The 26,824-nt window shown below is 47.6% G+C and overlaps 1 protein-coding gene across 2 annotated transcripts; it reads left to right on the top strand.

The window, feature by feature from the left end:
* Positions 1 to 25,733, top strand: TRPV5 (transient receptor potential cation channel subfamily V member 5). 2 transcript variants are annotated; one of them, XM_074315254.2, is made up of 15 exons: positions 1 to 1,325; positions 3,559 to 3,656; positions 3,785 to 3,907; positions 4,339 to 4,476; positions 4,668 to 4,859; positions 4,978 to 5,153; positions 5,489 to 5,635; positions 7,589 to 7,801; positions 17,103 to 17,189; positions 17,288 to 17,364; positions 17,622 to 17,787; positions 17,982 to 18,048; positions 20,879 to 21,147; positions 24,038 to 24,144; positions 24,859 to 25,733. In XM_074315254.2, exons 1-15 carry the CDS (start codon positions 1,198 to 1,200, stop codon positions 25,154 to 25,156), a joined length of 2,286 nt encoding a protein of 761 aa, XP_074171355.2. In that variant the 5' UTR covers positions 1 to 1,197; the 3' UTR covers positions 25,157 to 25,733. The 2 variants fall into 2 exon arrangements, with proteins under 2 accessions (XP_074171355.2, XP_019570929.3); XM_019715370.3 differs by having other exon boundaries at positions 23 to 1,325; positions 4,761 to 4,859.
* The last annotated feature ends 1,091 nt before the right edge of the window (positions 25,734 to 26,824 follow it).

Raw genomic sequence — 26,824 nt, forward strand, 5'->3', positions numbered from 1 at the left:
CAGCGTGTGGTTTGGAGCTAAGGTTTCAACTCTAGAGCCAGTTCCAGTTTTGCCACTAGCCATGGACTCAATCACACTTTCTGTCCAGGCTCAGTCTTCTTATTTAGAAAATAAAGAGAACCTTCCCCTATTGCCGCCAACCTCTTAGGGCAATTAAATGACTGCAGTTCAGACATATGTATGGACCTCCTTGAAAACAATCAGGGGGAGAAACAGAAATTATCATATCATGAAACAACAAAATGTGGTCTTGGCTGTACTCATCCCTGCTCCGGTCTCACTCCTGGACAGAGATCCAAACGTGATCCAAACATGGAACCAAGGTGGCTTCCTCCTCCTCCTCCCTTCAGTTCCTGCTGTTCAACCTCTGTGGAAAGGCAGGGCCCTCTGGGGGTCTCCTCTGACCAGGGGCTCTAAGAAGCTGGAAGGGAAGCGGAGTCACTGGGGGGCTTCTCAGGAGTGGTGGCCTGGACCCCTTCTGTGAGGTGGAGCTGCGGGGTTGAGAACAGAGATGACAACAGCTTCGAGAAGCAGCCCCAGGGGCGTGGCGTCTGAGCCCATCTATGGAAGGAGAATCAACAGTCCTTGAACTCCTAGGACCGTGCTTTGCGGATGCTTCCAGGAGTGAGTAGAGGCATCATGACCATTTTACAGATTAGCAGACTGAGCCACAGGAAGCTCACCTAACCAGTGTGTAAGGGCTGAGAACCAGGATTCAAAGCAGGCTCTGCCTCATTGCCCAGCTGCAGGACTTTACTTCCTGCCCCCCTGCATCCCACTGACTCCTCGCCTTGCTTGTGGGACCCACCTTTCAGATCTCTGTCCTTGCTCCTAGGAGATTGCTCTGCCTCACCCCTCACCTGTCTAGGTCTCCACCCCGCCCACTGCCAGGAACAAAGTTCCCTCCCCTCTTCCCTCCTGGCTCTAGGGCAGGCTCTGCCCCAGAGGTTCGCTCTAGAAAGAGCTCCTCCCCTCCAGGTAAAGCTGCACTCTCCTGGCAGGGCTGTCACTCCCCTCGGTGCACGTGTACACACACGGTCCCCCAGCCGCACGCTGGCCACACGGGTGCCACGGGAGATACACTCACTCCCACTCCCAACCCCAAACAATCCCACCTCTTCCTCAGCGGCTGCTGAGTCCTAGACCTGCTGCTTTTACCACTTTCCCGTAACCTGCCAGTGCCTGAAAAGAGAAGACATGGGGGCTTCTCCACCCAAGGCGAAAGGGACCTTGGTCCAGCTCCAGAAACTTCTGACCTCCTGGCTGTTCAGAGAGAAAGACTGGGATCAACGTCTGGACGAGGCCCATATGCTGCAGCAGAAGAGGTAGGCTGCCCCCATATGCCACATCCCGCCTCTTGCTGATCCAGAAACCCGCCCACCCATTCCGGTCTGTCCCCAGAATTCAGTGCCAGGCACCTGGATGTACCCTTCCCGCTGAGCCCACCCGTTGCCGTCACAAAACCTCAGCTGCCCCTCTTGTTGGTGGTAGTGGTGGTGGTGGCGGCAGCGGTGAGGGTTGGAGGGGTGAGGAGTGGCGTTGGGCCACACAATGGGAATTCCATAAGTTCAGAGGCAGGACTCTCCCCTGCCTGCCTGGTGGGAGAGGGAGGTGGGGGCGCAGAGGGACCAGCTAGAAGAAGCCAGGGTGTATGGGTGGCATGCAGGCAGGTGCAGGCTGGTGGGGAGCAGGTTGCTGGGCGAGGGATGAGATACTGTGGGTTTTAGAAGAATTGCTGGTTGAAGAAAGAGGGAAGAACTCCCATTTGTCGGAACGGGAGTTGAGTGTCGGGAAACGGGGAGAACTCTGTTCTGTGTAACACCTGGGGCTGACCAGCTGAGGAGGGAACCCGGGTGACACGGGCATCCTCAGTGCAGTTCATTTGCCTTTCATCGAGTCCACTGTGTATGTCGCGGTGTGATGGGAACTGGGGATACAGATTGCATAAGGCCTGTGTCTGGTCCTGGGACACTCAGCTCAGGTGGGGCTGGCACACGTGGGGGCAGCTAGCCCCGAGGACTAGAGCCTGGAAGAGCAAACAGGGCAGGGACCCATCCTGTAGGTGCACCTCTGCTTCAGAGTGTTCAGGGGACTTGTCTCCCATTGCAGAGCCAGGATGTGAGGTGAGCAGACATTAGCAGATCTGGGGTTCAGCCAGGGCTGGTTTCCCGGGCAGATGGCCTCTACATTTGCACAGGGCCCCTTCAGGAGAGCCCTGCACTCTGTTTAAAGCACTTCTGTCATCATCTTGAAATTCTTAATTTTTAAACAAGGGGTTCTGAATTTTCCTTTTGCACTGGGCCTCACGAATGGTATAGTGGGCCCTGGGTGCCGTCTGAGTCCTCATTCCAGAAAGGCTCTCTGCTTGCTCACCAACCCCCACCTCAGGCCCTGTGATGGAACCTTTGTCCTCCCCACCTCCATCCCTGCTGCCGAGTCGGATTAGGTCAGTATCTGAGAGGGAGCTGGGTTCCAGACCTTCCCTCTGCAGGAGGAGGGGACTAGAGACTCAGGGCGATAAGGCAGTGTGCAGTGCCCTCAGCACAGGGCTGAGCTCTGGACGTCTATGTCTGGCCAGCCTGAGCTGGGCAACTCGGACTGAGGGTCTAGGTGAGATGGGGCAGGGGGCTGGTCCTCACTTGGGGGTCCCTCCTGAGAGCACTTCCCTAAAGGGAAGATCTGAGCTCCGCCTTGACGTAAAGGCTTCTTCTTTAAATAAAACACTTTTTCCTGGGGCTCCTGGGGCCACTGGAAGAGAAGGCTTTGGGGTTGGGGGACATCGTGGTCACTGGTCAGTCTGTCTGTCTGCCTTTCATCTCCCTCATGACCTCCAACCTGCCAGATCCTGTGGTCACCTCCACAGCCAACAAATAGGTGCCCAGCAGAATGGGCTCCAGCTTTATCTTGTGTTTGGTTCATCCAGGAAAGGGAGAAGCAAAGATTAACCAATACGGGTGCATAGGACGTGCCCCTCCACTGTGCTTCTCCATCTCAGAGAAGCCCCAGGCTGCCTGCCTCCTCAGGTATAACCTACACATTGAGGGCCTTGAATGAGGACAAAACATGGAAGAATCGACCCTCCATTTCCCACCCCAAACGGCCCCTGCCTCCCAGCAGGGGTGTGTGTCTGAACAGCCTGGAGCGGTGATCAGAATACCTCAGCAATTCACAACCCTGCAAAGCTCTAACGCTGGCCCTTCTTTCCCTCTCTTCCCAGTCTTGATTCTCCCCTTGGTGAAAGAGAGCTGGTTGAGCAGGTCAGGGTGTCCACCAGGGGCAGAAATTTCATCTCCCCCACCTGCTCCAGTCCCCAGGTGCCTGAAACATGTAGTCAGCTTAGATTGATTCAGCCAGGCCTGAGGGCCTCCTCTCCGAGCCCCCAGGACCACCCATTACATAGCCCAAGTCCTCGTCCCCTGGGTATTACACCCCTATGCTGAGTCTCCTAGTCAGCTGAGCCCCGAGGCTTCTGCATGGGGAGAGCTAGTGGGATGGACCCACTCTGTTCTTGGTCTCTGCGATTCTGTCCCTACCTGACTCAGGTCCATCTTCTCCTAGGATTCAAGAATCTCCACTGTTTTGGGCAGCCAAGGAGAATGATCTGTGTCTCCTGAAGAAACTCCTGCTGGATCGAACCTGCGACTTCCGACAAAGAGGTGGGTTCAGAGTTTAATGGGATGGAGATGGCGGCCATCCGGCCCAGGACTCTGACGGTTTCTGCAGAGGGGCTTCTTCCTTGACAGGCTCTGGGAAGTGTTTGACAGCCTGTCTTTCTCCGCTCCAGGAGCCCTGGGGGAGACAGCACTGCACGTAGCGGCCCTCTATGACAACCTGGAGGCGGCTATGGTGCTGATGGAAGCAGCCCCGGAGCTGGTCAAGGAGCCCACCATGTGTGAACCATTTGTAGGTGAGCAGCCTGCACAGTGTTTCAAGGTGGAAACAGGTAGGGGAAGAGCTGATGCAATCTCTTAAAATGGGCCTCTGAGTTGGGAGGACTACAGAAGTCCTGCCTGGTCTTGGCTTTGAGCATCCATGATGACCTTGAGCCATTTTTTATTTCCCTTTAGCTCCTTTCATGTTCCCAGAAGGACAGGACTCTGTTTCTCTCACAGCCAACTCTAGTGTGACTACAGTGACGGCCCACCCCAGTGGGGTAGCCGTAGGAACAATGCAGTGAACAGCCTGAGAGGTTGCTGGCCTCACCCCAGGCCACTCTGCTGAGCCAAGGGCAGAAATCTATTCAAGGAACTGTCAGGGCCCTACTGCAAGCCAGGGGGGATGGTATGTCTCCAAAAGAACTGGAGACAGACCCATGACTGAGGGCTCCCCCTGAACCAGGTCAGACTGCACTGCACGTAGCCATCGTGAACCAGAACATGAACTTGGTGCGAGCCCTGCTCGCCCATGGGGCCAGCGTCTCTGCAAGAGCTACAGGCACAGCTTTCCACCTCAGCCCCCACAATCACCTCTACTTTGGTGAGAGCCAGGGCCAGGACCAGGGCCGGGAGGAAGGGGAGGTGGGCGGTGGGCAAGAGCCAAGGGAGGGTGGGCTGAGGCGGGCTCCGTGCTGGGGACGCTGGTGTGCGGGGTCAGCCCTAACAGGGCTCGAGGCCAGAGCGGCCCTCTGCACCCTCCCTGCCTGTGCTTCTGCTAACAAGTGTCCCCAGGCTCAGAGCTGAGATGTGGGGAGGAGGAGGCGGTCACTCGGGGAGACTGCCGGCCCTGCCTGCACTCACGCCATGGAGCCTCTGCGTCCCCAGGGGAGCACCCGTTGTCCTTTGCCGCCTGCGTGGGCAGTGAGGAGATGGTGCGGCTGCTCCTTGAACACGGAGCTGACCTCCGGGCCCAGGACTCCCTGGGTAGGTGCTGGGGGTGGGAGACGAGGGGCCGGGACAACGGGCAGGCGTAGCCTGGGCTGGGCGTGGGGAACACCGGGGCCTTGGGTCCAGCGGCCACGTGACCCCCGTGTCCCCCCAGGAAACACCGTGCTCCACATCCTCATCCTCCAGCCCAACAAAACCTTTGCCTGCCAGATGTACAACCTGCTGCTGTCGTACGACGGGCGTGCGGCCCACGGGCAGTCCCTGGACCTGGTGCCCAACCACCAGGGCCTCACCCCCTTCAAGCTGGCCGGAGTGGAGGGCAACACCGTGGTGAGGGACCCCCCCACTCCATGTCGTTCTCATGACCCTTGCACCCAAACTCCCCAAACAGATGGTGGCCCCTTACTTTCGGGGGAACTTTACAATATCTGCAGGGAACCCAAAGTTCTGCTCCTCTTGCCTATTCTCTGTTTTCAGATCTTTATAGGGTTTGAGGGGAGCAAAGACAACCAAAAAATAACAAGGAGGTCCATGTAATCAAAGGCTGGCCAAGTCCAGACTGTCGGTCAGTCCCGAGGATGGGGCACCAGCCCTCTTCAGTGGTGGGGTCCCCTTGACCGACTTTTCACACATTGACCCTCCAATTCCCCGCTGTGTTCTCGAAGATGTTCCAGCACCTGATGCAGAGGCGGAAGCACATCCAGTGGACTTACGGCCCGCTGACCTCCACGCTCTATGACCTCACGGAGATCGACTCCTGGGGAGAGAAGGTGTCCTTTCTAGAGCTCGTGGTCTCTTCCAAGAAGCGGGAGGTACGGATGCCAGGAGTGTCTGGGACGGTCAGGTGTCTGTGAAGAGTCTCTTTGCTTAGGTCTCAGCTCCAGACACTTCCCCGCCTTATTATAGATGGAGCTGAGACCCCTGGGACCTTTGGGAGAAAAGTCCTACCAACACCCCTTTCCTGACTGCATTCTCCCTCTGCTTAGCTCTAGTCCCTTCCCCTTACCTTTTTCATTTAGCATTTACCTTTAGCATTTCAGATGAGGAACTTTCCAAATGGAAGTTGCTTACTATCATGCATTCATTCATGCATGCATGCATGCATGCATGCATTCATTCATTCATTCATTCAGTTGTTCATTCATTCATTCATTGGTTCATTTATTCAGCATACGTTCTGTGTCCCAGATGCAGTACAAGGAACTGAGAAGCAGAACCAAATAAAATACAGTTCCTGTCAGTCAACTTTCTCAATTGCCAGTTCCCTCCTCTCAATAATTGCAATAGAGTTCAACGTATACCATCACAGGGGTTTGTACTGTGTGGCAGCAACATTGAGGTTGGACAAACCAGAGAAGATGTCACAGAAGTGCTTGAGCTGGGTCTTCAAGGAGCAGCTGGGAATCACCAGGAAGATGAGGAAAAGGAGAGCTTCCCAGAGAGGGAAAAACACAATAATCATTCAGACAGGACTAAATTGAGTGATATGAGGGAAAGGAATATTTGTTGAAGACTGGTAGAGAGGAGAAAATGCTTCAAGCATGCAGGAACCTCCAAGATAGTGGCACAATATGGTTTGTGTTTCTGACCTGCCACTTGACAATTTCCTGGGAACCCTTCTAGAGCCACAAAACTCAGATGATTGTTAGAAGTAACAAATACAGGAAAAGCTGAGTGGCCAGTTTGTATGAACTTTCTCAGAGACTATTCCTGGCAACAGAAAAGCTTCGAGCAGCATTTCTTAGGAATTAGAGCTCAATCCCTCCAGTGACTTGTGCCACTACAAATCCTTGGTCTCCCATTGCAACTGGCTGGCCATGTTCTCCTATAGGTTTTATTGTTGTCTTGGCCAGCTGGTGTTCTGTTCCCTCAAAATTCCTTTCTAGCTCCTTTTCTATCCCTCACTGCCTTCCTCCTCCGTGCCATCGGGAGACCCAGACTCCTACCTTATGGCTGGAACCCTGCCAAGCTTATCTGGGAACTGCTCACGCTGTCTCTCCTGTCCTATATGTTGAGTGGAGAAGATATTCTTTCTGCCAATGGTTATTCCCTCCAGCTGTGCTTTCAATTTGCTTTTTCCTACTTTAGATGCCTCATGTCGTCCATGACCCTCTCTCATTTGTATCTTTAACTGTTCACTGTCTACTTAAATCAGAGCACCAGCCCCGCTGGCTTAGGTTATTGCCACATCCTGCTACCCTCCCCATGTCCTCTGTCACTCTTCTCCAGTCCACAGAGCTTCTAGAGCAAATCTGACTTTCCTTGCTTGGATCCCCAGTTGCTTCCCGTTGCATTCAGAAAAAGCATTCAAACTCCCTACCTTAGCGTTCGTGGTAGAGGATGATGTGGTCAGGATCTACTCCACCCTTTACAACTCCTGCCTGCCACTCCCAACGGGTTCGCTCTTATCCCCAAGCACACCTACCTGTAAATGGCTCCTCATACCGTCCTGCCTTGGCAACTGCTGCTACTGCATGGAATCATCTTGCCAACTCTCCCTTCACTCACCTGTCTGCTGCTCGTCCTTCAAGGGCCAATGACGCTGTAGTGTCTTGTGTTTCCTTCTGTGATAGTTTATCTGCAGCAGAAGCACAAGGGCCTAGCATAGAGGAAAAATGTCCTAGATGTCTGTAAAAACAACCATGACTGAGTCACTGAATGAATGACACTAGTGTTGATTGCTGCCCTGCCCATTGGGGCCCAGTGGGAAGCCCAGCGTGCCTCACTACGTTGGTCACCCCAAGCTACATTCTCCTCCATGGCAGGCTCGCCAGATCCTGGAACAGACCCCAGTGAAGCAGCTGGTGAGCTTCAAGTGGAGGAAATACGGGCGGCCCTACTTCTGCCTGCTGGGTGCCTTGTACGTGCTCTACATCATCTGTTTCACTATGTGCTGCGTCTACCGCCCCCTCAAGTTCCGTAGTGGCAATCGCACCGATGCCCGAGATATCACCCTCCTGGAACAGAAGCCGCTACAGGTGACTCTTCTCCCAGGGGGCTGAAAGGGAATGTAAACATGGGGTGATGGTGCCAGAGACCCGAGTGATATTACCCAGGAGAGACACCCCTCACTGGGCTCCAGCAGCCACAGGCTCCTATCCCTCTATTGCCCACCCCACAGACAGAAATCAGTCATGAGACAAAGGGCCAGCAAGGAGGCCTAATGAGTAAAAGTGCACTTGTCCAGGGAGCTATGGCTTCTCTTGTTAAGTCTGAAAGAATGCTTGCTATTATGAGCACTGCGCATTTGTAAAATTCCTCTCAGTTTATAGAGGGGACCGGTCTTCTGTACTGTGAGGCTCAGCAGAAACCCTGTTGTTCTAAAGGGAGGGAAATTATGCTCCAAGTCCATTTCTGAGTTTGTTTCTGGTCTGTTCGGGCAACGTACCCCCGCTGGTTTGCATTCTTTTGTGTGTACTGTCGATGTAAGCATGTTGGCCGTGATGTGTCAGCTGTCTGACCACCTGTCCGATGCACTGCAGAGGGATGCCTGACTCGTAGCAGGTTGAAGCAAATAATCTCTGAGGTCCCTTTTACTCTTGTGGGCTTGCCATTCTGTGGTGTCCTTCAGAGACCTGGGTGGTGAGGATGGCTGAGTAGAGGTGTGGAGGAAATGTAAGAGGCAGCTGTCGAAGGGAGCAAACCCTCCTTCGTTTGTAACAGAATGAGTAGATTCTAATGAGTAGTTAGACATTCAACAAGCATAGCTACGTTTGGGTTGGTGTATTGTTCATAGGACGATTGTTCTGTCCTGGTGACCTGAAAATAGCAGAAAGGGGGTGCAGGCATGTGGCAGAAAGTAAAAGACAGAGGAAGCAGAATTTTGCCAGGCAAGTATGAGTAAGAGCTAGGTGACTGGAGATTTATGCTGCATGCAGGACGGGCCAGCCGTCGGTACAGCTCAGTCTGGACTAGGGTCATAAAAAGAGCATACACTGCCTGCCTCATCAAGGAGCAAAGTCAGACCAAACACTGGTGTGCACTGAGAGAGAACACGGTGAAATGCCTCACTAACCCGAAGTAGGTCAAAACACTCCATCTCTCCTGCTTCTGGAACTGTCTCTCAACCTGCAGACAGGTGCACACGTATTCAGGGCCACCATCTCTCACGAAGTAGGATTCCCTTATTAGAGGCTGGCGCAGGGCACTCAGGGAGGTTGCGTCCCATGCATCTCAAAACGAGCATGGAGACCCCACAAGGGGAAATCGGGACATTTCGGAGATGGCCACATGGGATGGGCGAGTGAGTAGAAATGGGAAAAGGTATAAATTTGAACGAGTTGGGAACGGCTGGACTTTTCCAACACCTCTGGTCCTATTTCCTCAGGTGTGTTCTTCCCCAACCTTCCATTGTCTCAAGCTTACTTGGGGGGTGGGGGTGTCTGGATCTAGAATGTACATAGCGTTCTGGCCCAAATGTTGGGTGATGCTGAACCATTGATCACCACTGAGCCTCCTTCCCGTGTGTCTCTCTCTCCTTAGGGCATGACTAACTAAGCACAAACATGTTGCTTTGACCCAGACAGTCTAAATTATATTTTAAAAACCCTCCCCTTGCCTCAGGACTCGGTGAAGCATAATTATAGCTGATTGCACCTATCCATCCTCCCCCACCCCCATTCCTCCCTTTTCCCCTTTAGCATGTTTACCCTCTGCCTTCCACTTAGGTAATAGCCACTTTTGCCCCAAAAGAAGACTCTTGACTTTCAAATAGTCTTTTCTTGGTGGGGGAGGGGACTAAGAAGGTTAAGAATGTGGCTGTGAGGGGTTTGGATAGCAAAACGCAGCAATGGCAGGTCCCTTACGCTTTGGCGTTGTCCTTTGAGACTTGGTCCTGAGTGTACGGACTATTTGTGTTCCCCTTATTCAGTAGTAAGTCAATTTGGATTATATCAGGGGCTCCCACACTTATCACCATGATTTGAAAGATTCAGCTTTCGTGATGCACCAGATTTGTCCAATAATAGGAAATTCCCTTTTTCCCTACTCTTTTATTACTTGCAAGTCGCAGACCAATGAAACTGCACTTAGTGTCTTGACCTGATTGCTGCCATTGTTGACATATCAACTGGCCAATGGAGCTTTTTCTTCAATAAATGAATACTTTACTATGCAATTATATTGCTCGCTCTGGATGCACAGGGCTCTCAGTCACTGTCAGGTTTCTTCTGTGCCCCTCATGGGACCTGAGTAAGTCACTGGGCTCCATGAGCACAACCTGGAGAACCATCCCAAGCCAGTTGAAATGAAAGAAAAAGCTCATTCATTTCAGCTCATCTAAAGCAGACATATGTGAGGATGGAGTTAGTTTATCTCTATCCACTTTTGGAGATATCTTAACGGGTGGGGTGTCTTCACTCTAAGATGCCTCATTTTACAGTCATAAAAGGTATGCTGCTTTCCCAGTGTTTCCCAAGAACTCTATTAATTAAGTAGAGTTAATTTCCTATCTGTGTTTAATGTCGATTTGGTTTAGGCAGAACAATACTCACTATAGTACTAGTTCTTTAGGTTTCCAGGAGAGTAGAAAGTTCAAAGTCTAGGAGTTAGGCAACTTGAGTATTAGTCCTAACTCTGAAACCAAATGTAGCTGTTTGGCCTTGGGCGACCCTACCTTCTGCTTGATAAGTAGTTTTTAACCAAGACTGAAACATGGGAAGCTGCTAAAAATACTAGTTCTAAGCTACATCACACCTAATAAATCAGAGTGTCTGAAGCTGAGGTTCTGGCATCAGTATTTTCAAGAAAGTCTGTGAGTGACCCTAATATTTAGCAGGGGCTGAGAACTACTGGCTTCCATCTTTGAGATCCACTCAGCTCTAACTTCCCGTTCTTAAGTCGATCACTGATCATTTAGATTCCTGATGTGCTGTCCAGCAAGAGGGTGCCAATCTCTCACCATCAGATTTCCTTTTTTGTCTCTGAAGATGTCCTCGATCTCTCCCCTGCTCTTTTCCCAAAAACATTTCACGAATTCGTTCATTAAACAAATAACATCCTCCGAGAGCCTCCATATTATTCTCAGTGTCAGAAATTCAACACAGTCTGTGCAAAAGACATGCAGTCTCTGCCCTTTGAGCGTTGACAGACTGGTTTACGTTGATTAAATGAAAAGACATTTCATTACAACCTGTGCTTGTTACAATTCACATTATTTTTTCCTATGATAAGGAAAAGAACAAGGCACTAAGATAGCTTATAACAGGGGCCTGGGGAACCCTGGAAGGCCTGAGAAGGCTTCAGTGAGGAACATAACTGATCTGAGATCTGGGAAAGAGTTCAAGGTGAAAACTGAGTTCTGGGCGGAAAGAATGCCACTTCAAAGAACCTCACCAACATCTAGGAACTGAAAGAAGACTCACTAGAGCCCAGGGAGCTGGGGCGGAGGCTCTAGGCGAGGTTGTCCAGGCAGATCCTTCCCAAATCACCCAGGACCTTGCAGGTCACATTGAGGAATTTACTCTTTATCCCAATGATAATGGGAAACTCTGAAGAATTTTAAATAAGGGAGGACATAGACAAGACTTTTAGAAAAATATCTCTGTTTATGGGATAGAGAACAGATTTGACGGGGGCCAGGGAGGATGTAGGGAGACCAATTAAGAGGTTATTACAGGTCAGCAAACAAGAGACGGTGGTGGATTGGCCGTGGGGAGACCGAGACAGGGGCTCGGCATCAGGAGACTTCTTGAAGGTCAAACCATGGCTACTGTGTGATGGATTGGATGCAGAAAGCAAGGGAGAGGATCTTGGCAAGAATGACTGGTAGGTCTCCATCCATTTTAAATCAACCTCCACCTGTCACGGTCAGTGGGATTGATTTGTCTCTACATCATTATTATTACCCGTAAGGTCTCTGTGACCCAAAGCACCACAGCTATTTGAAAACTATCTTATTTCCAACTCTACACTACTTTGCTCAGGGCTCCTAACCACCTCCCTGTGGAAGAAGCACAGCAAATTAAAGATAGGGAAAGAGACGAGGAAAAGCAGGGAGCTGGGGAGGTAAAAATAACACGTACTAAGTGCGTGGCACATTCTATCCTCATTTCTCAGTGCCCCGAGATCTTGGAAAGAGCAGATCCTGGCAGCAAGTCGGGGGTGGAAGCTGAGACCTGTATTTCTGACTCACTGCTGGGTGATGCTGAAGTGATTTTATAGATCATGTTTTGGATGACAAAGCACTTTTATATTATTTGATTCTCGGGGATAAATAAAATTGTCACCCACTTTTAAAGTTGGTGAATCTGAGGTCAAGACAGGTTAAGTTATTTGGCAAAGACACTCAGCTAGTAAGGGCAGTGCCGGGACTGGGATCCGGTCTGCTTCACTTTGGAAGCTTCACCTTTAATATCAAGTCAGGCCATTTCTCCTTCCAGAGTGATGTGCTGGATTCCATTTCAGAAGGGACCCCTTGCATGAGAAATGTGTCTCCACATTTTGCCCTGAGCCAGCGCCTTCCCTTTATCTGGCCACATGTGATCTTTCCCTGTCAGGATGTGGGACACTGGAATGCAAGGAGTCCCATATGGAAGTCCCCCCACCCCCAGCTTCCAGAGCTACTGTCTGCTTTTCTAGATTTTATCACAGGCACCGTTTTTGATGCAGTTAACCTATTGGTACACAGGGTAAGTCATACTGCTGTGGTAAGGACTCCTCTGTAGAGAGTAGACATTTTCTAGGTTCATCCTCCTGTGAAAATGTAAAGACTAGGACATGAAACACATCTTTAAGGTAGCCTTAGATTGGAACCAGGAGATTTTCCTCTCTCTTTGGCCCAGTGGTTCTCAACTCGGGGTCCGTATGAGGTCTGACAATTAAGTTTGCGAACTCATCCTAGAAAAAGTGCTACTAACATCATTGCTGAATATCACTATGGTCACCTTTGAAGTACTCCTCTTGGGAAGCTATGCACTGATGCCAGCGCCTAGTCCACCCTTCAAAGCAGTTTTGGAACCCTCTTTTTGGAATGGCCATCAGAGCTGTCATCGTATTACCCTTGATGTCCTGAATGTCATCAGAATGTCTTCCTTCCAATATTTCCATTATCTTCGAGTAAAGAAAGAAATAATTGGGAGCTGATATCAAAAAAAGTTAGCAACATCATTTTGACTCTAGATTTGGACTGATGGAACTTTTTTGGTCATGGAGAATTGGCTGACTTCCATTGTGCACTTTGACGCTTTGTTTCAGGGTCGTATTGGTACACCCATGTTTCATCACCAGTGATAACATGGTCCAAAACATCATCTTGCTTCTCCAAAAGGTCTTGGCAAACTTCGACTCTCCTTTGCTTTTGTTCATCGGTGAGCACCTTCAGGACCATTTTTGCACACACCCTTCTCATGCCAAGACTCTCTTTCTTTTTTTTTTTTTTAATTTATTTTTTTAATTTATTGGGGTGACAATTGTTAGTAAAATTACATAGATTTCAGGTGTACAATTCTGTATTACATCATCTATAAATCCCATTGTGTGTTCATCATCCAGAGTCAGTTCTCCTTCCATCACCATATATTTGATCCCCCTTACCCTCATCTCCCACCCCCCAAGATTTTCAATTAAGATTTTCCTAACTGTTTCTCTGTCAATGTTTACTTGGTCTGATATGCTTCTCACAGTCATCCGACAATTTTGAACTACAATTTAAAGAATTTCTGCAATGTTTTTGTGAGTTCTGCTCATTACTGGCCTTCCTGACCTCTCTTCATCAGTGATGTATTTTCTCCCCTCAGAAAAATGTTTAATCCATTTGTACACTGCCGTTTTCTTCATGGTATTCTCCCCGAAACTTAGACTAACATGTCCCCAATTTCATTTCCACTCTTGTCAAGTTTAACAAGAAATTTAATGTTTGTTCATTGCTCTAATTTCAGCTCAGCCATGATGGCACACAAAACATGCAACAACAATAATGAACGCCACTCAACAAGACACCGCCACACGTCAACACGAACACAGCTGTGAGACACTGATATACCAAGGTTATGAACCCTTACCGAGCTGTTTGTACAGTGCTGCCAATATACGTGCACGGTGGCAAGTTTGTGAACTTCATTGTCAGACCTCATAGCAGGAACGCCTACATCTAAAAGTTACACGCGAGCTCCCTGTTGCAACCTAATTGAATGAGAGTCCCCAGGTTTGCCTGGCCTGGGTGTTGTGACGAAAACTTCCCAGTTGTTTCTGATGGGCAGCCTGCTTAAAAACCCCTGCACAGTTTAGAGGACTGAATCAGAGTAACTCTTCATTACTGCCAGCAGGATTCTTTCTGAGACCTTCATTTCTTTGCAAGCCTGGGATCTTGGGGAGGAAAAGCGGGCCTATGACTGGGGTGTGACAACTTTTTCTGGTTTTGTGCCAGCTTCCTCCTGTGCTCTCCACCCTTCCACATAGTGGTACATGGTTCTGTACACACCCCCTCTGGGCATTTCCTTCAAGACAGTGAGTTCGGCCAGCTGATACGAGACAGCGACCTCAATGGGCCAATTCTCAATGAAGTCAGCCTCTGCAGGGGATTTGGCTGTTGACAACTCCTTAAATTCCATGTGATGATGTAAAGACGTCTAGTCATTGCTGGAAGACATTTGTTTTCAAAGGGGTGGGGTGGAATATTTTCTCAGTGCATTATTAGCCAGGCCTGTTTAGGTGACTCTGAGCTAGGAATCTGAAAATCCCAGAAAAGCCCAATAAGTTGTCACCCTTTCCCCCATTCCCTCTTCCTTTTCTCCCTAGACCATCCTTCCGCATCTAACTCGCAGATCAGACTGGCTTGTACTTGCCTGCTCACCCTCTCCTTTCCCTCCTTCCTCCTTTCTTTTCTTATTGATGGAGCACCTACTATGCTGTGTGTTGTGGGTAAAAAGTAGGAGTTCGAGGTCACAGCTCTCGGGGAGCTCTAAGATGACTCGTAGGATCTGGACTACCCAGACGATTGCGGGTGCTGGGTGACAGCCATAAGCAGAGAGTGGCACCATGGACCTGCAGGAGAGGCACGTGGCCCAGGAGGATGGCTGTGACCTGAGTCCTAATGATTACATAAAGGCAAGCCAGAAAAAGGTGATGGAGGAAGGCGACCATAGCACTCTGCCACCTGCTTTAAGGGAGGGGACCTTTCGGGACAGACTGGTGGAGGAAACTTCTCTAGGGTATTCAGATCCAAGGTGGAGCTGATGCAAAAGCTTGGGGTCACTGGACGCCTGTTACTCACAGCTGAACTTGTGCAGGGAAACTCCTACTAGTAAAGGAATTTTGTTGAACAGGCAAAGGGGTACTGATGAGGGGAAACCCCAGAAGGAAGCTGGGGTGACCAACACTGTCCCCAGTGTTCTCCATTAGTTGGGGTTTCACTTTTTCATTTCCTGAGGGAATAGCTGGTGCTACTCTCCCGCTGTCCCCTTGGGGCACTCTGATTCCCCACAACCTTCCCTGCCAACTCTCGCAGTTTTTTTGTTTTGTTTGTTTTGTTTTGTTTTTTTTCCTCAGTGAGCTAAAGAAAGGTTGGTAGCAGTTATCCTACTGCTTACGACCTGATTCTCAAAAGGCGTTAGCATGTTTTACAATCGAAGACAGATGCCATAGGAACAGTAAGATAAAGACATGAACCAGACCCATAAACTGATGGAGGAGAGGTGTATTTGAAGCAGTCGCTAGGGCTGAAAAAAAAAAAAAAAAAAAAGAAAAAAAATCAAAAAATCTAAGCTTCCTTGGAAGCAAAGCAAAAGGGAACTTTCCCATTATATGATAAAATAAAGTTGACCAGTTTCTCAAGAGAGGTAACCGTCAGAGAAGTTTACAGAACATCAGTTCTTTAAACAACAAAAAAGTAACTGAAGTCTAGTCACAGGTTGTTAGATCCCAGACACCAACTCTTTTCTGGCGCACAGACACCAACTCTTTTGTGGGCCCTGTGTGATGACACGAAACATTTCTACCATCTGCGGTAAGTCTGGCCCTACTCTTAAAGGCTATCTCCTTGGTTTCTTCTGAGCTGACCCCCACATCTTGAGCCCCCATGTGGCACTTAGTAGGTTCCTCCTTTATACCAAAGATCCCCTCTTACCATATGGCATCTCTTTCTGTTTCAAAAGCTGTGCCTCTCGCTGGACCAGCCAAGGAACCTCTAATCAGAGGTTCCGATTTCTTAGAAGTACAGAGATATAACATGCAATCACATCCTCCCAGTTTAGATCCACTTTCCCACTGGCCCCAAGGACTTTCAGCTCCTTTGTAGGGTGCACTGTGCAGAGGTCTGACCTTGGAGAATAGAGTTTCCAGAAGCCTAAAGGGTATTTGAATGTGTTAAGATTATTGGTACAATTTTATATGGGAATTACATTATGTATGAACACAGTTTTTTTGGAAAGAGGGTCTGTAGTCTTTCTGATATTTCAGATGGGCTTATACCTTCAAAAAAGTTAAGGATCATTACTATAGAATTCTATCACTATGCCTGTGTGACGTTGCAAGCCTTCCATTGGGAAGTAACTTGCATGGGAGGAGGGTGGTCTTCTTTCCATCTTGACCTTAGAACTATTCCTTCTACAACTACTGCTCAGGCGAAGGCAGGGGCCCTGCCTCAGAGCTAAAATCTCTAGCACCATGTCTACCTTTTCTCTATTACCAAATCATAACAAAACCACAATGAATATATCTGTCGTGCTTTATGATTTATAAAGTACATCCAGATACCTCATCGAATTTGGTCTTCACAATAACCACGGGAGGCCTTTCCATTTTCCAAATGAGGACCCTCAAGCTCAGGGAGGTCTAGTGATTGATTCAAGTTCTCACCAGAGCTAGTAGGTTCTGGGTCCATACTAGAAACTGAATTCTGTGATGTGTCTGGTCTATTCTTCCTGCCGGGAACCACAGTGAGATTGGAAAAGCTGGACTTTCTGCATAGCTGAAACTGTTCCAAGCCACTAATACCTCTTCCTGTTTCTGTAACTTTCTTAACTCGATGCTCTAAATTGTGAGCTCAGCCCCTCAGTACATACGTCATAAATGACTGCTCGCAATGTGTATATAAAAGGTGACTTGCTAGCTGATAGCTCAAGTTATCAGCATAAGCAACATTCATATATTAAGTCTTAGATACGCAGACTAATGTCTTGGTCACAGTTAGACACAATGACAGATACAATGGAGGGGTGGCTGGTGGTGGTAAGGGGAGCTTTTCTTCATCTTGGAAAGACTTCAGTTTAAACCACTTGTTTCAAAGGATTTGACTCTCAGTCCATCAGAAAGCACTTCTTATCCCAAGTTTTCCCCCCACAGGAGGCCTATGTGACCGAACAGGATAAAATCCGGCTGGTGGGGGAGCTGGTGACCATCGCTGGGGCTGTGATCATGCTGTTCCTTGAGGTGAGGTGCAGAAGGGGTCCAGGCTGAGGCCATCCCCCTGAGTCCCCAGACTGAAGTGCAGTCTCCATGGTCTTTTTGTTTAATTGGCCTCTTCCCAGATCCCGGATATCTTCAGGGTTGGCGCCTCTCGCTATTTTGGACAGACCGTCCTTGGGGGGCCGTTCCATATCATCATGTGAGTCTCTCTTCCTTCCAGCCCCCTGCCTTCCCTCACCAGAATTGTTCCATGTCTCTCTGGGACCTGGACCTCAGCAAACCGTCACTTCCAGGGATTTCTCTCTCTAGTGGGCTTGTGTGTGTGAACGTATGTGTGTTTTAGATGTAAGGACTAAGCCTGAGTGTGTGGGTACCATCCAAGTCATGGGTGTGCTGGAGAGGACCTGGAATATTGTCAGCCCTCGTCTCACTCGCCCCTCCCTGCTCTCCCCCCAGCATCACCTATGCCTTCCTGGTGCTGGTGACCATGGTAATGCGGCTCACCAACACCACCGGGGAGGTGGTGCCCATGTCCCTCGCCCTGGTGCTGGGCTGGTGCAGTGTCATGTACTTCGCCCGAGGATTCCAGATGCTGGGCCCCTTCACCATCATGATCCAGAAGGTCAGTTCTTTCCCCAAAGGTTCCCCTGGATACAGCCATAGGACCTCCCCAGACTGAGGGTGGGAGAGGGAAAATGCTGCTCAGAGTGGATCTGGTTGAAGTATAGGGACCTCCTGCTCTGTTAGCGATAGCTGCTGGAAGGCAGTTGGCAAAAGAATCAGCTCACCCTCCCTTTCCTCTTCTGTTGGCTGTAGATGATTTTTGGAGACCTAATGCGTTTCTGCTGGCTGATGGCTGTGGTTATTCTGGGATTTGCCTCAGGTAAGAGCACTACTCCTTCCTCCACTACATCATTGGATCCAATTCGCCAGAAAGTTTGCTCTCGCTCCTGCAATTAGTTCTCATTTGCATTTCCTCCATTTTATCCCCCCTGGTGGAAAGTGAGTCCAAAAGCACACTCCACATCCATAGAATCAGGGTCACAGAAAGGCCTAGAAGGTAGACCCAGGTGCTCTGAATTTCTGGGCCAATAACATTTATGTTGACTCACTGCCTTGCAAGATTTTTAAAGGAGAGGTAGAAAAAGGACTTTGGAGAGAGAGGGACATTAAACAGGAAAGTCTGGCCAGTTGTGGATCTCAGAAAACCATGTAGGCAAACAGAAAAAGGGCATGGTTTAGCACTTCCATGTTTACACTTCAGAAAAAGAAACAAAGCATTCAGTAACACATAATATGCTTTGCTCTGTATGTGTGGTCAGAGTTGAGAGAAAGGGAAAGAATTCTAAGAAGATGGTACAGAAGAAGGCATTTCGAGAGTTTAAGGAATGAGGGAGGAAAAGAGAAGAGCTGTGAAGAGAGACTGGGAAAAGAAAGGCAAGCAGGGGCTCACTTAAGGCCCAAGGTGCAGTGGGAGAGTGGAAGGAGGAGAGAATGGAGCCCAGCAAGAAAGCAGAGCCAGAGGGCGGGAGAGGGACAGTGAATGAATAGAAGAAAGACGAAGGAAGAGTGAAAGGCAACAGTTCCCGTCCAGTGTTCAATGTCTGCAATTGAACATCCATAATGAGAGGCTGTACTGGATGATATTTAGAGACCCCCCCAACTCTGAAAGACCAGGGCTCAGTACAAAGGGCCCTATTCCTGTCCTAGGAGTTCCCCTCCTTAATGGCGGCTTCCGCAAGACGGTAGACCAAAAATTTACACCAAGAGCTGAACAATATATAAAAGCCTAAAATTGTGGAGCCTGCCTGTTTGGACTATTCCTTACATACCCTTTCTCCCCAACCTTTACCCCCCCTGCATCTACACATGTATAAAATGAGGTAATGGAAAGAGAGTGATTTTTGTTACCTAAACCCAGAATCTCTTAAACTACCTCTTCTGGGTTGTTGACCTTGCTTTTTTCTAAGTAAATAAAAAGCAATGCTGTGTCATAGACCCTCTTTCTACTCTTGGGGTCACCTTGTTTATGCTTCAGTTCCCCCATACAGAGAAGAGTCCTTTAAAGGTTCTAGTGTCTAATAAGTTTCCACCTAGCCCAGTGCCATCCAGGAAGCTACACATAGAGCAGAGAAAACTTTTCCACGATGGTCCAGGGAATCTCAGAGTGATGTATGGTTATCTAGAGGCCATTGAGATTTATTAAAAGGTGTTTTCTTATAACCTTTTCATGTGCTCACTTCTTTAAACATTTTGAAGAGTCTATGCATTCTTGTAACAACCTGCCTTTTAAGTATTTGTTTTTCTAAAATATAAAAAACAGTTATGTGACTTATTTTATATACAGTTAGTAGTCCCCCCTTATCTGTGGTTTTGCTTTCCGTGGTTTCATTTACCTGTAGGCGGCCATGGTCTAAAAACATTAAACGGAATGTTTCAGAAATAAACAATTCATAAGTTTTAAATTGCACACTGCTCTGAGTCTCATGATGAAATTTCATGTGGTCCTACTCTGTCCCATCTGGGATGTGAACCATCTCTTTGTCCAGCATCTCCATGCGACAGACTCCCCCCACCCATTAGTCACTTAGTAGCTACCTAATTTATCAGATTGACTGTTGCAGTATTGTAGGGCTTGTGTTCAAGTAACTGTTATTTTACTTAATAATGGCTCCAAAGCACAAGACTAGTGATGCTGGCAATTTGGATATGCCAAAGAGAAGCCGTGAAGTGCTTCCTTTAAGTGAAAATGTGAGTACAGTACAATAAGATATTTAGAGAGAGAGACCACATGCACAGAACTTTTATTATAGTGTATTGTTAAAATTGTTCTATTTTATTATTAGCTATTGTTGTTGATCTCTTACTGTACCTAATTTATAAATTAAACTTTATCATGAGTATGTATGTATAGGAAAAACATGGTATATATAGGGTTCAGGACTATCAGTGGTTTCAGGCATCTACTGTGGGTCTTGCAACAAATCCCCCGTGGGTCAGGGGGATTATGTGTGTGTGTGTGTGTGTGTGTGTGTGTGTGTGTGTGTGTATACACATACACAGAGGGTGCCAAAAAGATGCAGACACATTTTAAGAAAGAAAAACTGTATTAAAATTGTAATACTCAACATATACCGATAACAAAAGATGAATAAAAGTCACATTTGACTTCTGCAATTACAAGAGGTGTTCAAAGTGGTTACCATCAGCGCCCAGACACTTCTGATTATGGGGAACTACCGCTTGAGCATAGATAACAGCTCTTAAAATGTGTATACATTTTTTTGGCACCCCCAGTATATAGAGGGTATCAAAAAACTGTACACACATTTTAAGAAAGGAAAAAACTGTATTAAAATGATAATACTCACAATATATATCGATAACAAAAGGTGAATACAAAGTCATGTGTATACACCCCTGGCATCTATATAATATATAATTTATATCTATAATTTTTTGCTAAATGGCTGAGTATTACCATTATCCAGAGTGATGAACTCTGTCATAGGTCATCTCAGGATTAGCCAGGTCCATAGGTAAAATGTGACTCACATGTGTATACATTCACACATCTACACTTATGAGTGTATAAGTCTGTGTAAGTGTACAGAGATATATGTTGGAGGTGGAATGAATGCCCGCCAGACCCATGCTTATTGCAATAACTCTCCTTTTCCCCCATCTCCATGGCTTTTTCCTGGGCGGAGCAGCGTTCTTTATCATTTTCCAGACAGAGGACCCACGGAAGCTGGGGGAATTCTATGACTACCCCACGGCTCTGTTCAGCACCTTTGAGCTTTTCCTCACCATCATCGATGGCCCTGCCAACTATGACGTAGACCTGCCCTTCATATACGCCATCACCTATGCTGTCTTCGCCATCATCGCCACGCTGCTCATGCTCAACCTGTTCATTGCCATGATGGGTGACACGCACTGGCGGGTGGCCCAAGAGCGGGATGAGCTCTGGAGGGCCCAGGTGAGTTTATGAGTGTTAGTTTTACTAAGGGGCAGGCGATGGAGAGAAAAACTAATATGGGGTATGTTGTCGTGGATGACTCTTAGGAGAGTCACAGAAGTGGGACTGTCACCTCAACAGAAGTACATTTGGGTAGATGGAGGGGACAAAAGGAGGGCCGAATGGTAGGTAGTGCTGGGATCAACACCCAAGATCTAAGAGTGTTGGTCACAGGGGAAAAGTAGATTCAGGAGTCATCTTTGAGTCCAGTGGGAACCAGAAACTGCCTTGTTCTTATCTAGTCTCCTTTTTCACTTGGACCTTCTCTTCCATTGGCTTCTCTACACCCCTGTTTCTCCATGATCTTTTCTTTATAGTATCATAGGCTAATACAACTTTAGAGTTGGAAGGGTCTTTAGGGGTCCTCTAGTTGAGTTTCTCTCCAATGTATAATCATTTATTGATCAGAGGGGCTTTCAATATCTTGTTAAATGCTGATTATCATGTGGATTTGGGCAGTGCTTGGGCGGTGAGCTTATTTCACACTTGAAACTTTTTGTGTTGTTAGAAAAGTCCATGTTACATTGAGCAAAAAGCTACCTTTCTCTAACTCCATTCTTTGGTCCCCGTCTTCTTCTCTTGTATAAGGCAGAACACTCTTTCTTGTGAGTACCATTCAAATATTTGAATACGGCCATTGTTTATCCCATAAGACTTTTCGTTCATTTAACAATAATTATTTAGGGTCCACTATGTGTTGGGAGTACAAACATGAACATACCGATGCAATCTGTGCCCTCCTAGGGCTCAGTCTGGTCGGGAAGACAGACATGAAACAAGTGACTTCACGGAAAGCAGTACCATTGCAGTACAAGTGTCACAGTGAAGTAGAAGACGCTAAGAACAGGATGCAACAGAGGAGTCCGACGGGAAAGTTAGGAAATGCTGTTCTGATGGAGTGACATTTAAGATGAGCCCTAAACATGGGTTAGGCAGTTAAGAAGAACGAGGGAGAAGGATGGAGGTTAGGGTTTGTATCCATCAGAACTCTTGGCTACAGGGACAGAAACCACCTCAAATAGAGTTAAAAAAAAAAAAAAAAAAAAGACAGTGGAAGGAGGATGTGTTGGTCCTCATAACTGGGAAGTTTAAAGAATTAAACCAGCTTCAAGCACATCTGGCCAGAGCCTAGATGTCCATTTCACACATTATATCAGTTTTTCTGTTCTGCTGTCTTTTGTCCAGACTCTTCTAAGGCAGCCTCTCCCATCATGTTGGCGAGATAGCTTAGAGAAGCACTAAAAAAACCCAAAGGAATGAGCAGGTACACCATATAGCACAACTCCAAGGGCCCCATTTATTTTGTATTCTACGTGCCTCCTGGTGCTGTGGAACGTGGAGCCTTTAGAAGAACATCTTTCCCCCAGTGAACCCAGTCGACGTTCCATCTCAGTTACAAGTTTGAGTCATCGGCACATCCTTAAATTGAAGGTTAAGACCAAGGACTGGATAGTGGTGGGGGTAGGGGTGGAGTTTCAGGGGGAATAGATAAATTAACCAGAACTGGGTGCCGTCCAGTCTACTCGATGGACTGAGAGTAGTGATGGAACAGTTCTCTAAATGCAAGGTGGGCTCTGTTACCAGAGAAGGTGGGGGAGGGGCTGAAAGATGGCCCAGGAGAAACAATGAGTGACCCTTTCAAGACAAAGAGGGAAAAGAGCTATCCGGGGAAAGAGCATAGAAAGGTTGGAAGTCCTGAAGTTGGAGGGAACTTGGTGCAACTAAGACACCGAGAGACGATCAAGAGAAGCTTGGAGTACCGAGAAAGACAGACAGGAAGTGGAAGAACACAAAGTAGGAGATTGTGCTTTTTAAAGGATTGATAGTTCCTTCAGTTAATAAACCTTCCTGGCCCCAGTCCATCCTGACTGCACCCTTCTGTTCATGCCCTAATAATAGATCATGGTCTTTTTGAAACTAGAACGCTCCTGATCTGATTAGAGGAATGCAGCATGAAGAGCGGTCATACGTTTCTTTGCTTTATTTTAGCTACTACACCATAAATTGCACGTAGAATGGAGTCAGCTGTTTTAGTAAATGTACAGTTGGCCCTTGTTAAGCTTATGATCAACTAGAACCCCACTTCTTTGTTACACAACTTACTTAGCTAAGCTTCTTCGCCGTTTTCCTGTACTTGCACAGACACTTGAGTCTTAAACAGAAATGGAGAACCTTCTGTGTAGTTGCCTTCAATTTTATGTTATTGGGTTTTGACCAGGATTCCAGTCTGGTGAGATCATTTTTATATTGCTTTTGTCACCTTGCAAATTACATATCCCTCCCAGTTTTGTGTCACAAGCATATTTGGTAAGTTTTTCTTCTATGTTTTATCTACATAATTAATGAGCGCCGGGCAAAGTACAGCACATGTGACACGCCAGAAGACTCTTGCCTGCCAAGTTTGTTGCCATTAACTCACCCTTTTCCTTCTTAGGATGTGGATATTTAATTTGTTATAAATTCCCTGAACACTGGCAGCATTACGTCATCCCCAATATCACAGAGATTCTATTTAATCATTTATTTAAATCAAGATACTTGGTCTATGGTTTTCCTGTGAGAAAGCAAATGAGATTAGTTTGGAGTGACACAATTTCTCTGAACCTGAATAGTACTGTAGAGGTCATTATTTTATTCAAAACACTCATAAACTATCCTCCCTCCTTTTACGATGAGTGGTGAGTAAAGCTGGTAGCACAGGCCAGGGGATGGGTAAATGGCGGTTATCTCCACTTATCTCTGGTGTTCTTATCCACACATTCCTTTGGTTACTCTCTGTCGGTGGCCTCCAGTGTTCTCTAACCTCATGGCTCTTTTCTGAGTTCTTTCTCTACCTCTTTCCTCCTTCCAGGTCGTGGCCACCACGGTGACGCTGGAGAGGAAGATGCCTCGCTTCCTGTGGCCTCGCTCTGGGATCTGTGGGTGCAAGTACGGACTCGGGGACCGCTGGTTCCTGCGGTGAGTGACACTGTGTATACGTGAACTAGTGCCATGGGAACGAGGGTGACCAGATCCGCACTTATCACCTTCCTCTCCGTTCTTGAGATTCCATATTGGACCCAAAGGAGAAGTTGTCACTTTATAAAGTGAGACTGCATTAGCCAGCTTGGAGGAGGAGGCTGGAGCTGAGGAGGGGTGGAAAGAATGATGCTAGCTGATGCCAGGCTGTGTGTACATCGGGGCAGTAACGTGTGAAAGGCTACATATGTGTATCCATGCTCGGATGTGGGCGTGGGTTACCCAACTTGTTCTAGTCTTGTTCCCACCTGACCCCCGTTTCTAGTATATTCTTGCCTTGCAGCTAAGTTCCTTCAGCGTCTACTCTTAGCTCCACACCTGCCTTTCCTCTTATTTATTTCCTGAATCGCATCTCTGCACCGTTGTGCCATATTTCTCTCTTAATTGGCTCTGCTTTCTCTTTCATATTCACCCATATTCCTCCAACCCTCATACCCACACACAAGCCCTACTGCCCTCCAAATCCTGAATGCAGGTCTCTGCCTCCGTTTACCTGCACTTGCCTTCACTTGATCCTAGATGATCTTCTTACTTCAGTTCTGCTTCCTTCCTTCCCCTCTTGATCCAGTTTCCTGCATGTGCCCCCATTTGCCTCTATTTCTCCCTGTGGCCCATCCCTCCCCCACCTCAACTGAGTCCTTTTCCCCTCCCCAGAATTGAGAGCCAGCACGATCAGAACCCTTTGCGCATGCTTCGCTATGTGGAAGCTTTCAAGTCCTCAGACAAGGAGGATGGACAAGAGCATCTTTCTGAGAAGCAGCCCTCCATGGTTGACAGCGGGACTCTAGCCAGAGGCTCCCTGAGCCTTCCCACTCCCTCCCTGTCCCGGACCACATCCCGCAGCAGCGGCAGCCACTGGGGCTGGGAGGTCCTTCGTCGCAACACACTGGGACACGTGAATCTTGGACTGGACCTTGGCGATGGTGATGGAGAGGAAAATATCTATTTATGATTCGGAGCCTTGTTACTCCTGATGCAACTTCGGGTGGCCTGGCGGGGAGTAGAGAGAGAGAGACACTTTCTCATGCAAGTAGCTACCGTCCACGCCTGTTAATCATGGGAGGAGGTGAACAGAGCAATTCTTAAAGGCCGCATCTCACCCTTCACCTACGTGTGTCTGGAGATGGGCAATGGGCACCTGTTGTCCCACATTCCTTCTGTGTTCTTGGAAGTCGCATGTCTTAGAAAAAGAAGGTATCTTTTCAAGCAAAGCTGGACTTAGGCCTCAAAGACATGAGGTAGGGGTGCTGGGCTGAAGTCTGGATCCTCTCTCTGTCTGCCCCCAGCAGGTGCTAGAAAGTAGTCAGCTGTGCAGCCTGCCTGCTGCCTCGTGCTGAATGTGGCAAGAGCCGGGTGTGGCCCTGAGGTCAAGGCCACTTTTTCCTGTGCCCCTGTAGGACTGACTCCCCACCTAGCAACCAAACCCCAACTGGAAAACTGCAAGAAGAAAGGTTCTTTACCCCTGTTTTAGTAAAACAAATATATTGTGGCAAGAGACACGTAACATAAAATTTACCATTTTAACCGTTTTTAGGTGTTACAATTCAGCGGCATTAATTCCGTTCACGTTGTTGTACAACTGTCACCAGTATTCTTCTCTAGAACTTTTGTATCATGCCACGCTGACACTCTCGTACCCATTAAACATGAACTCACTACTATCCCTTCCCTGCTGCCCCTGATGACCAATATTCTACTTCCTGTTACAAATTTAACTATTCTAGGTATCTCATAAAAGTGGCATCATGCAATATTAGTTCTATGATGTCTGATGTATTTCACTTAGCATAACGTTTTCAAGATTCATCCGTGTTGTAGCATGTATCAGGATTTCATTCATTTTAAAGGCCAAATAATAATTTAGTTGTATACATATACACATTTTGTTTATCCATTCATCCATTGATGGACATTTGGGTTCTTTCCACCTTTTGCCTATTGTGAGTAATACTGCTGTGGACATTGGTGTATAATTATCTAAGCTCTTGCTTTCAGTTCCTTTGGGTATAGACCTAGACGTGGAATCGCTGGATCTTATGGCCATCCATGTTTAATTTTTTTGAGGAACTGTCACACTGTTTTCCACAGTAGTTGGGCTATTTTATATTTTCTCCAGCAATCTACAAGGGTTCCGATTTCTCCACACCCTCACCAGTATTTGTTACTTTCTGGTTGTTTTTGATAGTAGCCTTCCTAATGGGTATGAAGTGGTATCTTACTGTGGTTTTGATGTGTGTTTCCCCGACGGCTAATGATGTTGACCATCTGTAAGTGTTTTTCCTTTTTTTTTTTTTTTTAGAAATATCTATTCAAGTCCTTGGCCCATGTTTGAATTGTATGGAGTTTTTGTTGTTTCTGAGTTGTCTTATCCTTGCTTTTTGACATTCAGAGTCTGCAGTGTTTGTATGTCCTTTGTATCCTTGTGTGTTTTTAAGTATGTGTGGTAAATTATGCCTTTCTATGCTTGAATGGCCCAATCATTTCTTTTATGGGACTGTCCCTCAGGTGGCTCATTAGCAGCTAATCATCCTCGTGCTTGGAGGTAGCTCCTGGCTATGTCACCTGCCACCACCAATTCCCTTTGCCCCTGTGCTGAGTTGTTGGATGGAGAGGCAGTAAT

This window comes from Rhinolophus sinicus, chromosome 8 (genome assembly GCF_057876585.1).
Source record: "Rhinolophus sinicus isolate RSI-liver-muscle chromosome 8, RSI-T2T, whole genome shotgun sequence".
Classification (NCBI taxonomy): domain Eukaryota; kingdom Metazoa; phylum Chordata; class Mammalia; order Chiroptera; family Rhinolophidae; genus Rhinolophus; species Rhinolophus sinicus.

What these genes read in the sequence shown, in the direction of transcription:
- TRPV5 (XM_074315254.2), top strand. Translation starts at nt 1,198, where the DNA reads ATGGGGGCTTCTCCACCCAAGGCGAAAGGGACCTTGGTCCAGCTCCAG. An exon ending in GAGTGGAGGGCAACACCGTG is followed by an intron (nt 5,154 to 5,488) that starts GTGAGGGACCCC and finishes GTGTTCTCGAAG; the next exon opens with ATGTTCCAGCACCTGATGCA. An exon ending in ATGAGCTCTGGAGGGCCCAG is followed by an intron (nt 21,148 to 24,037) that starts GTGAGTTTATGA and finishes TCCTCCTTCCAG; the next exon opens with GTCGTGGCCACCACGGTGAC.